At 33.2% G+C, this 14,710-nt stretch overlaps 1 protein-coding gene across 2 annotated transcripts; it reads left to right on the forward strand.

Annotated features, from left to right (window-relative positions):
* Nucleotides 1-6,990: 6,990 nt before the first annotated feature.
* LOC141815311 (hsp70 nucleotide exchange factor FES1) lies at nucleotides 6,991-13,338 on the forward strand. Of its 2 annotated transcripts, none has more exons than XM_074703244.1 (8): nucleotides 6,991-7,277; nucleotides 8,261-8,352; nucleotides 10,200-10,350; nucleotides 11,219-11,346; nucleotides 11,890-12,048; nucleotides 12,119-12,304; nucleotides 12,807-13,013; nucleotides 13,086-13,338. In XM_074703244.1, the coding sequence occupies exons 1-8, from the start codon at nucleotides 7,037-7,039 to the stop codon at nucleotides 13,104-13,106; spliced, it is 1,185 nt and encodes a 394-aa protein (XP_074559345.1). In that variant the 5' UTR covers nucleotides 6,991-7,036; the 3' UTR covers nucleotides 13,107-13,338. The 2 variants fall into 2 exon arrangements, with proteins under 2 accessions (XP_074559345.1, XP_074559346.1); XM_074703245.1 differs by having other exon boundaries at nucleotides 12,807-12,887.
* The last annotated feature ends 1,372 nt before the right edge of the window (nucleotides 13,339-14,710 follow it).

Consider the following 14,710-nt stretch of genomic DNA (forward strand, 5'->3'; position numbering starts at 1 on the left):
CTTGCTTGAATTTTTCATCTCGTGTCAAGTATTCAATCATTCATGACTTCCTTAAACTTTTCGTCTCTTGCAAAGTGTTTAGTCCTCCATGATCCACTTGGACTTCTTCGATCACTAAGTGCCCGATCAATCGTGATCCACTTAAATTTCCCATCTCGTACTAAGTGTTTGATCCTTCGTGATCCACTTGGACTTTCTCGATAATCAAGTGTCTGATCAGCTGCGATCCACTTGGATTTTCCATCTTGTACCAAGTGTCCAATCCTCCGTGATCCACTTGGACTTTCTCAATAATCAAGTGTCCGATCAACCATGACTCACTTGGATTTCTCTTATCAACTTTATATTGGACTTCTGATCACCAAGTGTCCGATCAATCGTGATCCACTTGAACTTTCCTTTTTATGCTAAGTATTCAGTCCTCCATAACTTATTGGATAATTTATGTGGACTAGCATAATTAATAGGATGCTATTGGGCTTAGCTATAATGGGTAGGCTTGGCCCATTATTTCCTCATATTATCTGTAGAGGCCCCTACTCCTAACCCTAACATATGTGGATTGTCGTCCCATTGAGACATACACGTATTTTTGTCTACTCGGGTGATAGGAGCAGTTCCTCTCTATTTTTCTCTCCATTGTTTAGGTTTCTCTCACAGAAACAAAGATGAACTCATCGACATTTTCTGCTCCAGGTATTTTTCTAATATCTAATTATGTCTATTGTATTTTCCTCATTTGTCATATCATGAATTAGACTTTGCTTTTATCAATTGGTATCAGAGCCAAGTTTTTTATCAATTCTAATATGACAATGAGTTTTTCTTCTTCAATCAATCTTTTTTCCCTAAATTTATTTTGCGATTTGGAGAACACCGTATCTTTTCCCGTCAAAAGAGTCGGAAATAGACATGCCGTCTCGAAGGTTCGCGTTAGGCTGCACTGAGGACGCCGTCCACCCGGACGCCATGCGCGTCGTGCTCTCCGAGTTCGTCGCCACCGCGCTCTTCGTCTTCGCCGCCGAGGGTTTCCATTCTCTCCCTCGGTTGATGACCGACCTGATGTGGGTTGTGCAAGTGGTTGGCGAAGTCGGCGTCGTGGGTTTGGGAAGCGTGGGAAGAAATGAAATAAAAAGGGTAAGGACACGAGAGCGGAGGTGCAGAGCCATTTCACCATCGGTGAGAGGAGTCGCCTTCCGTCCCATTTTGATCGATCCCCTAGATCTACGCCATGATTCTGGCAGTTCTCTTCACCAACACCGAAGGCAACATCCTCGTCGAGCGGTACGCCACTCTTTCTCCGATTCGTCCTACTTCTTCCGTAAACCATCTATCATATGCTTCTACCGTTCTGATTTAGTGGTGTTAGATCTATTTGGATGATTGAATTGCACCACATTAGAAAAATTACCACCATATCTTGTGGGCATCCTGCCTTATTGCCTTTGTATTGTATCCCTCCAATATTAGCAGCAATTCTGAAGAACTGGCAAGTTGCATGTTGTTGAATAATCGTGTGTATTTCATGCTCAACATCATCTTTTAATCTTAATCTACTTTGGGGCATTTCAGTATAATGTCTTCTTGTTTACATGATGTCAGTGAGTCGTAGCAGAATGAAGAATTCCTAATCACATTATTTGTAGGGTGACAAAATCTCGCTTTGTAGATTTCCCCATGTTTTATGTTCTTTATCCTGGTTAACTGACTAATTTCGTGAAGGCTTTAGTTTTTGAATATTTTCCTTTTGTTTTGTCTTGTCTTTAAACTTTCATTATGAATGTTATAAAGACCACAGTGCCAACTAAGAGCTGAAGCTTTAGGATGCACTTGCCATCTTACTTGATGCTTAATTCATGGGGTTTCACAATTGCAAGTAATTCATACAATCACTTATTACTTGAAGTCTTCTATTTTTTGGATATTGTCCTTTTGGAAAAGTCAGATCGTGATTACATTAAAATAGTAATTAATGTGAAATAGTAATTAATGTGGCCTCTTACTGAAAAAAAATAATAATAAAAAAATTCAAAGGAGAGGTTTGGAATTTGGAAGGCCGAATGAGAGAGAGAGAGAGAGAGAGGAGAGAGAGGGAGAGCGACGCTTCCCCTCCAGCCTCTCTATTGGTCTCTCCTTGGGACGTTTGGGGTGGGTCACAACTAGCTGCCCCATCCTTGTTTGGTTCTTTTTGCTTGCTTAATTAAGGCAATGGCTTTGTTCTTCTCCATTAACCAAATTGCCTACGACATTTGTTATTTTAAATTATCTTAAATTTAAAAGAGGTCTTTTAAATTTAAGACCATTTTGTATTGTTGTTAATATTTTTTCATAGTTGTGAGCTCGCCTTCGCGAGACGGATTATGATAAAATATTATTGTTGAAAAATTGTTATTAATGTGGCATTAGGAATTATTTTAATAATGCACTTACCCTATCGGTTTGTCTTTATTGATATAGTTCTAATGATTGGTAATTATATTTTAAAGTTTTCAGTATCCTTTCGATATTAGCTTTAAAAATATAATTATTTTATGTGATGTGAGAATTAATTTATGCATTGTAATTCGGGACCCTTCGGCGGGATTGCATTTGCATGAGATAACTTTATTGTGGTCATAAGCTCTATTTCTTTTGTTGGATATGCTCGACAATAATCTCCCATTAATGTTTAAATTCCAGCTTTGCCTATGAGTATGAACTCTTTACCAAAGCTGAATGGAACCAATTATGAGGACTGGGTTGACTCTGTTAAGTTATTCCTTGCCATTTCTAATGTTGATGCTGCCCTTACTGAGAATGAGTCTGATGTTCCCACAACTGAATCTTCCGCTGCTGTTATAACAAAACATGAAAAATGGACTCATTCTAATAAAGTCTGTTGGCAACCTTATGTATGCTCAAGTTTGTACACGTCCTGATATTGCTTTTGTTGTGGGTGTACTTGGGAGATACTTGAGTAAACCTGGTGTGGCACATTGGCAGGCTGTAAAACGTGTTTTGAGGTATCTGAAAGGTACCAAAAAATTATATGATCACATATAGGAGATCAAATCATCTTGAGGTAACAGGTTATTCTGATTCTGATTATGGAGGTTGCCCAGATGATCATAAGTCCACATCAGGATATATATTCATGTTAGCTGGAGGAGCTATCTCTTGGAAAAGTGTCAAACAAACTCTTACAGCTACATCAACCATGGAAGCAGAGTACATAGCTTGTTATGAGGCCACATGTCAAGCGATATGGTTGAAAAACTTTATTGCTGAATTTGATTTTGTGGAGAGTATCTCTAGGCCTCTCACTATATATTGTGATAACTCTGTTGTGGTGAGTTTTTCTCTCAAAAATAAAAGCTCAAAGCGGACCAAACACTTTGACACAAAATTCATGTTTGTGAGAGAGAAGGTTCAAGAGTTTAAAACTCGTGTCGAGCATATCCCTACAGAGCTTAATATTGCTGATCCCCTAACCAAAGGCATAACTGTTAAAGCTTTTGTTGACCATGTAACCCGTATGGGTGTAGTAAGGCCTTTTGATATTTTGGGTTAGTGGGAGTTTATGCTTATGTTTTGTTATGACCTCATATTTATAATATTTGAGACATTGAATAATATTGAGATATTGCTCAAATAATAACTACTAGTTGATATTGCTAATAACAACTACTGTTGATATTGCTCAAATAATAACTACTGTTGTATATATATTATGATGGCATATTGTATATTGTGGAGACATTTCGGACCCAGTCTCAATTTTGTTGTTATTATATGACATCTTGGGCAGATGTTTGGGTCATTTTATTGGGAAATAACACTTTGTTCAAATTTTGGCATGTCATTTTGTTGGGCTTTCCCATTTATCCATATTCCATTTTGTTGTTGGGTCACAGGATATAAGTATCTTACAATGCATGATATCATTATTCCTTCGAATGTGATTTTCTGTATTATTAAGATGCTTATAGTTCCATTTTGGACCTTTTCGTGTTATGTGTTGACTTATTTTGGCATCTTATTATGGTCACATATTGTTGATTAATCTGATGTATTATGCTGTCCAAGTGGGAGAATGTTGGATAATTTATGTGGACTAGCATAATTAATAGGATGCTATTGGGCTTAGCTATAATGGGTAGGCTTGGCCCATTATTTCCTCATATTTCTGTAGAGGCCCCTACTCCTAACCCTAATATATGTGGATTGTCGCCCCATTGAGACATACACGTAATTTTTGTCTACGGCGGGTGATAGGAGCAGTTCCTCTCTACTTTTCTCTCTATTGTTTAGGTTTCTCTTACAGAAATGAAAAGATGAACTCATCGACATCTTCTGCTCCAGGTATTTTTCAAAGTAACATCTAATTAATGTCGAGGTTATACACCAATACAGTGTTTTTGGAGAATCATTTGTCATATTATGAATTAGATATTGTTTTATATCTTGTATTCTTATTGTGTTGTTTTGTAACTATAGATTTGTAAGAGACTTCTCTATCTCCAGAAGCTATCCAAGAAGGAGAAAGATTAGTGGTGGTAATCATTACGAGCAGGGGCGGCTCAAGCCTCCTAGAGGCCCGAGGCGAATTTTTTTAATAATTGTTATTATTTTAAAAAATTTTCTCTCACCCTTTTTTATTCGGACTTGAGACCGACATTGGTGGGTTTAAAATAAATTAAAATATTAATTTTAAAAATAAATTTTTTATATAAAATTAAATTTTCTAGCTTTTTGAGATGCAAAATTATTAATTAAAATTTCATATTTAAGTTTTAATAATAATTTTTTTTTCAATTGATAACATTGCTAAATTATTTAATCTTTTCTTGAGACATAGTTGAACGTAAATAAGACTTTATTAATTTGAATTTTAAATAATTTCTTTCCACTGAAGCTGTATGGTAAGTAATATTCTATAAGCTATCCATGCATTATGAAAAGAATTTAATTTTTTTATAAAATTTAATACTTCAAGTGCTATTTTTAATTCTGAATTTAAAAACAGCACTTAAAGCTACACTAACAGGGAAATGAAGAAGGCGATACCTTTAGGTCTTAAGATCATCAAAAAATCTGTAATAAAAACTTTTTATTCTGATCGTTCCTCTCCTTGCATCACCTATGATAATCTCGGAAATATTTTGAGGAGAGAAAACAAGCTATCAAATAAGTAAAATGTTTGAAGTTGAGCAAAATAGGTTGTTAGATTAATAAGGAAGGAAGGAGAGAAATATAAAGAAACTAGTAAATTAGAGTTTTAAAAATTAAATAATATTAAATATATTGGAATCATACCAAATCTCTACAAAATCTAATGATCATGCAAAATCTTTCCAACCCGGAGTATTCGTTCGTGACTAATTCTGTTTATTGTCATCATCATTTGTGTAGCCTACGTACGTACGTATGTACTCATGAATAAAATAATATTTTTATTCGATTATAAATTTTATTTATTTTTATATAATTTTAATTTAAATATATTTAAATTAAAATTCGAATAATATAAATTGAATTTAAAATTAAATCATTTTGAATTATATATAATTTAATTTTACTTGAATTAAAATTTAAATAATTCGAACGGAACGTGAATAAAAAATATTTATATGTTTAAATTTTAAATTAAATTTAAATATTATTTATATATATATATATATTTCGAATTAAACTTAGATTCTATTTACTTGTGCTCGACCATTCGACAAATAAGACATTGGATGTATCGGACTTGGACTTGGACTTGCACGAGAATAATGGGTGAGTTCGACGACAATTATATTGATTAAGGAAGTAAAATTTTCAAGGAGACGTTTAATTGAGGGTTATCATTGATAATCTTGATTATCTGTCTAAAGTTATCAATCATAACTTTATTTGGTTCAGGTTATGAGGTTTAGGTTATGATTGATTCTCAAATAATAAGATATCATTGCCACATCAGCAAATGGGTTATAACTCGAGAATATGATTACCTTGGCAACCTAAGATTTCTTACAATTTCGAAAAGTTAATGAAATTTTTTTCCATGATTATCCTTCGATTTTAAACTTCAGTTAATTGAAATATTTATAAAATCTAATTGAAATTGAGTTAATTAATTTAATAATTTTAATTTAAAAATTTATAAATTTAAAAGAGATAATTTATTTTAAATTTTAAAAAATAAAATTAATGAATTTATTTATTAATTTAATGAATTTTTTGTTAAAATAATTATTTTAATAAATTATTTAATTAAATAAAATTAATAAATTATATTTATTAATTTAACAAATTATTTTATCAAAATAATTATTTTAATGAATTATTTTTTTAAATATATATAAATTTATTTTAAATTTAAAAAATAAAATTAATGAATTATATTTATTAATTTAATAGATTATTTTATTAAAAATATATAAATTTATTTTAAATTTTAAAAAATTATAAATAAATAATTATTATTTTTTGATATATTATCAATTTATTATGATTATTAATATTAATATTATTAATTTAATTTAATTTATTTGAATAAGTATAATATAATAAATATTAAATTGATTATGTTTTGTTTTTTTAATAAATAAGTTGAATTAAATAATATTAAATAATATTTTATATTTGATTATTTGATAATTATATAATTTAAATTATATATGATAACCTAAGTGCACCCTAAAGAGTGTTTTGAAAAAACTAATGAGGTCTCCGGGGCAATGATACAATAGTAGGACATCTAGGTTGTAACTCTTTGTAAGTTTTCATACCGTATGCATGTGACTACTGGGATTATCATTTTGTTTGAAAAAACTGATGAGTGTTGGAGCATGTTGAGTTACCGACTGCAATTTGCAATGACGTCTGAAAGAAGCCGAGACACGGTGCAGCACGATAACGTGGCATTCGGCGTCGTGACCAATAGGAAGTGCCGAAACAGCATATCACTGGTTTCTCGCGACGCTTTAAAAGCAGCGGTGGAATGTTCTCGAACTCGCATTCTTTCGGTTCTCTAGACGGGCCTCCTCAGCAGATCCTGATCTCTCGCGCGATGGCGAAGGCCGCTTCCCTGCTTCGGGTGCTACTCCCATCGATGCTGCTTCTGGCGACGGCGGCGGCTGAGGGGGCGCGGCCGAACAAATCCTCGTCGCTCGGTGGATTCGTCTGGGCTACTGGAAAGGACGAGGGTGACCTTGTTGCCATGGTAGAATCTCCGGAGGAATCCTTGCCGGTGGAAGACGATATTACCGGAGGTTTCTCCTCCTTGGAAGGCATGTTGCAGTGGGCGATAGGTAAATCTTTGACCATATTGATTGATGTAGTTTCTTTGGTGATCTGAAACTTAATTATCTTATTCAATTCATGTTCCTTTCTTGTTCAATCGGTCACTATTGCTCGGGAAATAATCTTCGGGATTACTTTTGTTTGAATGAGGCAACGAGCTCTCACTTGCAAAGATATTCCAAGATTTGAGCAGTTTATCATGTGTATGAATATGACTAGTTAACTACATGAAATGAAAATGTTGAAAAATATGAGTAAAAATTGATGATTTCTGTGATCAAGCATGGCGCTTTGAAATTAGTCAAAAATGAGAATGAGAAGGCAAGACAATGAGCAGCCAAATGTTATATTACGAAATTAGAACTCATGATAGTTTAGCCTTCAGTTGGAGTATCATTTATTTTGTATTTTCAAAATACATCAGTAGGTGGAACCAACAAGTTTTTGTTGCCTGTGGATGGTTAGATATGTTAGTCATCTCGCCTAGATGGTTTGCTTTCCAAGGGATAGGGAAAAAATGTCGTGCTCAAAGTGGTGATGCGTTTCACTGTATTTGCACCTTGTTACAAACTTATGGTGCATGATCGCTTGGTGTGATTTCTAAGGGTGATCATAAGTAATTGATTGACTAAACAGTGGATTGGAAGAGGTTATAAGATTGCTAGGGTTGAAGATATTTGTAATTGACACAGTAACTTCTGATTTGGGGAAGTGTTAATTGACTTGGTGAGAATCGCTGTTGGTGGAACTGAGAAGAATAACACTTATAGGTCTAGATAGTGCTCAGAAGCTGTAAAAGGCATGTTCTCTAAATAATAGGCTCCATGATTTTCAACTATTATGAAAAATCCTCTATAAGATAAGAATGCTAGAAACTAGGGCCTCACTAATGAGTGTGATTGAATATAAACCATTACATGTTATACTGATGAATTTACTGTACTTTACTTGAATTATGCATTTTTTGATCCATCTCTAATTCAATGAACAGGTCATTCTGATCCTGAAAAATTGAAGGAAAAAGCCAAGGATGTTCAAAGACTATCTGGAGATGAACTGAAAAAGAGGCAATTAGAAATAAAGGTGTGAATAAGCTTCTATACATACTATTTTTCATTATCCCAGAAAGAGGAGCTATTTCAACCACTCCACTATTTCCTTAATTTTTGTTTATGAATCTGATTTATATGTCATCCTCTGCTTGAGAATTTCTTTTCATGTTGACTCTACATCATGGGGTCATCTAATGATCTGGTAAGGATTGTTTTTTATAATTTATTTTGTAAGCCACATGTTTTACTGCTTGATCCATGATTCTTGATTTTTTAATGTATGAACTGACTTGAAGATGAAATTGTGCACAAATGCCGAACTATGTTACTGTTTTTGCTTGAAGAAAAATCTAAAAATTGAACTAAACTGCTTCTGGATCAGAGAAGAAGTGCATATATGGAAATACTGCACTTGGAAATAGATTAACTTCCATGCAACCTAAGATGGCACTTTGGAGCCTAATATTCAGTGCAGTAGTTACAAATTTAAATTATTTGATATTAGGTTCTAATAAGCTGGTCCACAGCAAGCAAGGTGGTTACCTCTAATACCACAGTGATGCAAGTTAGCCTCACTAATATCTGAAATAAATTATGTTATATCGAACATTGTGAAAGTCCACAAGCCTATTTCCAAATAGAGGTGGCTAATGGATAGCTATTTCTTGGCCTCTTTTTCTACTTGGTTACCAACCAAGATAATGAAGTCTTTCAACATTAATAATATTGCCTGCCAATTTGTTTCAGCAAATTAGCCTCAGTTTGTAAGAGTGGGACATCAAAATTGAGCACTGAGCTAATAATCAGTCCAATATTTAAGTATAATGTGTATAATTTGCAGAATAGCCACTAAAAGAAAGATTAACCAAAAGGCATAAAAAGAGCAGATAGAAGTAGGTCAAATAGTGGAAATTGTTAATGTTTGAAATGAATGGTTTTATCAGATAAAGTAGTTTTGCTGGCACTCAATCTTGGTAACAATTGGTAGACATGCTAAATGTCATCATGAGTTGGTGTTGTGGCTGCTTAAGTTCTTAGGTGTTGAGTCATTGGCATTTTTTTAGACAGCAATTGTTCCAGTTTTTAGGTGGTTTTAAGACCTTAGGTTGCTAGACTTAAATTTTTCTTGGAAGCAGCTGGTTTTAACAAATGTTTACAAGGGAAATACAAGTATACGAATCTTAAATAAGGTCACATGTCTCAATGTCTTTTGTTGTCTTTTCTACAAATATGGCTAACTCCGCTATATTCATATTGGCCAACAAATTAAACTGGTCAGAGAACAAGGAAGAAGGTTTGAGTTACAAAGAGGAGGAATCTGTAAAAACAAACCTTAATTTAATTGGAAAGAAAATAAGTTACTAAGTAAATATATTCTACTATGGTTATTAAGAACAGAAACTGCATTGCACATCAAAGAAATAAAAACATCATAACACAATTATTATATATACATATATATATATTCAAATTATTTTTTTAATCCAAACTCAATTTTCTAAATGAATTAATATGTTTTTGTAGGATATTTAAATTCAGACGGGTACTGAATGCCTATGTTTGCTATATAACTACTTGGCATAATTAACACTAGTATTTCAAATTTTTATTGGTTGACAAAACAATTACACTAATTGAAGCTTCTTTAGGAATACGCTAATTGAAGCTTCTCAGAGGCCTGAGCAACTGTTCTTACATTTGCTATCTTGTTAATCATTCTGATTAAAATTAATGTCTCTGTATACATATGTTTGCCCATTATTCTTAATATCCTTCATTTTGTAGGATGCTGTAGAATCTTGTTTACATATTTTCTTTTGGCAGTTGGCCCTGTACCATGCTACATGTAAATTTCTTAATTAGCTTATGATGTTATAGGAGCTGATGGAAAAATTAAAAGTGTCGTCAGATGCAGAATTGATGAAAATAGCAATTGCTGACTTGAATAATTTTTCTATCACATTGGAAGGCCGACAGCGTGCCCTGAACGAGCTCCTTTTTCTTGTTGAACCAATTGATAATGCAAATGGTAACTTTAACATCCAGAAGTTTTTTCTGTTTTGATATTAATTTAAAGATGAATGTGCCCTACTAGGCTTCACTTGAGCTTATAATTTCGTTTCTTAATTGATTTTATTATGCTGCTTGCATTGTTGTATGATAAAGTTTGACTTGATTTCAATCCAAGTTCAAAAAAACAGAATCTGATTGCACATATATTCGAACATGATGATTCATATTTCTTTCCCTATATATTTGTGCAGAACCAAGGATATTCAAGTGTTTCTGTTTGTTACTCTGAATAATGTGAGTTTGTAAATGAAGTAAGCATTTTTAGTGCCTTGAATAACATGAGATGGAGGTTTAATTATATGATTCTTGATATATCGTCTTGCCTAATGCAAGATCATTTAATGCTGCTTGAAACAGAGACTATTCGTATTAAGAAGCATTTGCTTTGATGGAAATACATGGTCACGAACAAGAGATAGAGAGAGGCATTAGTGGGAAATAGATGATCTGCTTTGTAGATGGTCATATTGTTCTAATTAGAATCCATTGCATTAACCAATTATAAGTGGAGAAAATATGAAAATGTCATAAATTAGTCTGGTTCGATGCAAATTATACAAGTAGGATCAGTCCTAGAGAAGGTAGCAGCACCCAATAAGGTTTGACTATTTTTAACACATCAACTAGGCCTATAATCTTGAAGGCCCTGGATTCCAGCAAAAACCGTGCCAAATCTCCCTCTCTCTATAGCTGAACAATTGAGATCGAAGAGAGCTAATTTTGTATAATTGGGAATTTTACAGAAATGGTATATAAAAATACACCTCTGCAAAACAACTGTGCATGTGGTTTATAGGTAGCTGATATTCTGTTGCATTTTTCAGACCTTGACAAACTGGGTGGACTTGTGGTGGTGATACGAGAACTTGATAATTCTGAGGCAGACATCCGAACCACCTCCGCATGGATTCTCGGGAAAGCCTGTCAAAATAATGCACTTGTTCAAAATCAGGCAATTATCGAATTACTCTAACTTTCAATTAAATAATAAATTATCATTTGATTATATATAGTTTTGTTTCTTTGAAATAGCTCCAACCAGAGAACCCTTTTCGTACTGAAATTGAGCTGTGTATGTTTTATGTTTTAACTCCAAATTGAGGGAGTCTGCTATTATCATACCTAGTCTTCTAAATCATTTGATAGAAAATCCATCTCCAAAGGGATGCATCATCTTTCTCTCTCATTTTTTTTCTTTTCTGTAGATTCATTATCAATTGATTGAGCCAATAAAACGGTACACTTGTGTGGTCTAAACATATCAAGAAGGAACTTGTCTCATATGTAGGCTGTCTTCACCAAAATTTGATATATATATATATAATTAATTTATTAATTAATTGCACGCATGCAATTATTGAATATAAAAAATTTCAACTGGTTTAATCAACTATTTTTATCACCATTATCTGAGGCCTGACAGATTTATATGTTTGTCAGTTTTTTCTCTGTTTTGAATGTTAAGTTAAGAATTATGCTTATTTTCAATGTCTAGATCCTTACATATGGAGGACTAGAAAAATTAATCAAGATGGTTGGCTCCAGTTCTAAAGAAGAAGCTGTAAAAGCATTGTATGCTGTTTCTGCTTTGATCCATAACAATGAGATTGGTCAGAAGATGTTCTATGCAGAGGAAGGCAACATAATGCTGCAGGTAGATAATAATGTGCAAGATCTGCAATCTTCCTCTATTCACACTAAAGCTCTATCCTATGTGTTTCTAGGACATAATGAGTAACTCTAGCACTGACATCCGACTTCTCAAAAAGGCAGCTATTCTGGTTGCAGATTTAGCCGACAATCAACAACATTATGCAGATAATTCAAAGCTGCATTTCCTAGGTGACCGCTTCTTTTTGAAGGCTGTAGTGGATCTATTATTAACCCCAGACCTTGATCTTCAGGAGAAGGTATTTTAATGAACGTTGAACTCTTTTTGAAGTTTTTTGAAGATAGATTTATTCTCTCTACATTACTAAAAGAAAGTTTAATAGTATATTATGCAGAATTTTATGGAATTCAAAATATTAACTTTTTTCTTAGGCTTAAAGGTAAGTTTAAAATCAGTTTTTAAGTTTATTTTCCAATTTTTTTATGTTAAGCATATATATAACCTTATGAGTGAACCGCAAGATTTCTTACTTGCCTCACCAAAAATTGGTAGTCAGAGTTTGTGTGAATCTTCATTTCCTTTCCTCCCCTAGTGGTAAATCTCTCATGCCTAATGCTTATTCCATCATATTCCCAGTGATGGTCTAGAATTGAATTGACTTTGGCGAATGACTATGCTCTCTTTTTTGTCTTTCTTGTTAGGGCTTGTTATTGTTAATATATGTCTTCATTAGTACCCCTTCAGCTTCTCTCCTAATTTGTTTTCTTTTCACCAGTCTATAATGTTTATCAATCATGCAGGCGTTATTGGCAGTTAGAAGTCTGCTGCAGCTTACCTCTACAGATGCTTCAGACCTCAGAGATTACTGCAGTTTGGATCAGGTACTGGAAAGTATGAGGGAAGGTCTTGATAAGGCAAATGTAGAAGAGGATCTGAAAGATTATTCTGACGAAATTGAAAGCCTTCGTAAAGAAGTGCTCGTACTTTTTCACAACAAACTCAGCAATGTAAGTTGTGTTTTCTCCAATTGAACAGTATGTTCAAACCAATTAATTGTTTCTGAAATGCTAAACTGACAGATTTCGTCAGTTCCAACATGACAATCGCTCACACATAGAGTACCTTATGCTCTGCCAACGATGGAAGCATCAATTGATTCATGGCGTACTATAAACCTCAAGGCTTTTTTGCTTAGTATGTTTTCCTTGTAGTGAGAAATTCCTGTAACCGGTCATAGTGAAGTCCTTGTATATATTAATTAATAGTTGAGTTGAGTTTTGTAATTGATCAAATTAATTTTACCGCATGAACTGTATTATTATTCTGCTTGAATTGTGCACTTGATGAGTTGATGGATCTTAAGTTAATCTTTGTTTGTTGCTGGCTGCGTCTTGCAATATCCATCGATCCTACTTGTGCCAATCTTCTCGATCGTGACCGATTGGAAGACAACGAACGGTAGCTTCATGGCTATATCTGCATTATGGTCATTTACATACATCGATCATATAGCAGAGTTTTCATCAGTTTTAATTGCCTATTTTAATTGGATTATGGTTGTTTAGTTTCATATCGGTGTCGACTCGTTAGAAAAATAAATCCGGACATGAATCGTTAATGAATGTTTGAGATCTATATATCATGAATCTGATGCTTTTAACGTACAGTCAGTCTGATTAAACATATCAATAGGGAAATTAATTAAAACTAAAAAAGCAATCCAAATTATATTACTTAATTTTAGCAGTCGTGATTAATTAATATATCAGCCTGCACCAGTTGCTAGCTGGGTCGATCGAGCATGTTCTTAATTCAGCAATCCATCATGTGAGGTCCATCTCATCTCATCCCACTGTTGCCGTTGTTATTAGGCTCGTGCTTCCTGCATGCATCATCATCATTAATGCATGATTCATCTGGACCTTCGACTTCCGTGACCAACCGTCATCGTCGAACTCACTCATTATTCTCGTGCAAGTCCAAGTCCCATATATCCAATGTCTTATTCGTCGAATATAATGGTCGAGCACAGGAGTGAAAGCAAATAGAATCGAGATGAAATATGAAAATATATATTAATATTTAAAGTTAATTTAAAATATATATAATATTTAAATTTGATTTTAAATTTAAAAATATAAATATTTTTTCAAGTTCCGTACGTTCGAATTATTTAAATTTTAATTTAAATAAAATAAAATATATATAATTCGAAATTATTTAAATTGGAATTCATTTCAAATTATTTAAATTTTAATTCAAATAAAATTAAATTATATATAATTCGAAAATGATTTATTTCAAATTCGATTTATATTATTCGAATTTTAATTTACATATATTTAAATTAAAATTATATAAAAATAAATAAAATTTATAATCGAATAAAAAATATTATTTTATTGATGAGTACATACGTACGTACGTAGGCTACACAAATGATGAGAATAAACAGAATTAGTCATGAACTAATACTCCGGGCGTCCAAGCATTATATATTTATATATTATCCATTAATTTATCCTTGGAGAGCGGATAGCGGACGTCCTTCCGTTGGAGGCTAAGTTTAGGAAAAAGAGTAGTATAAATTAGCCATGGCTCATCTTCCTAAACCAAGCACGGACGCCCCTCCTCGCTCTATCGCTAGCTTCCCCTTCTATCAATAAAAATAAAAATAAAAATAAAAATCAATTAATAAAGAAGG

The sequence above is a fragment of the Curcuma longa genome, chromosome 21 (assembly GCF_044706935.1).
Source record: "Curcuma longa cultivar G26 ecotype Majalengka, Jawa Barat chromosome 21, ITB_CL_G26_1.1, whole genome shotgun sequence".
Taxonomy (NCBI): Eukaryota; Viridiplantae; Streptophyta; class Magnoliopsida; order Zingiberales; family Zingiberaceae; genus Curcuma; species Curcuma longa.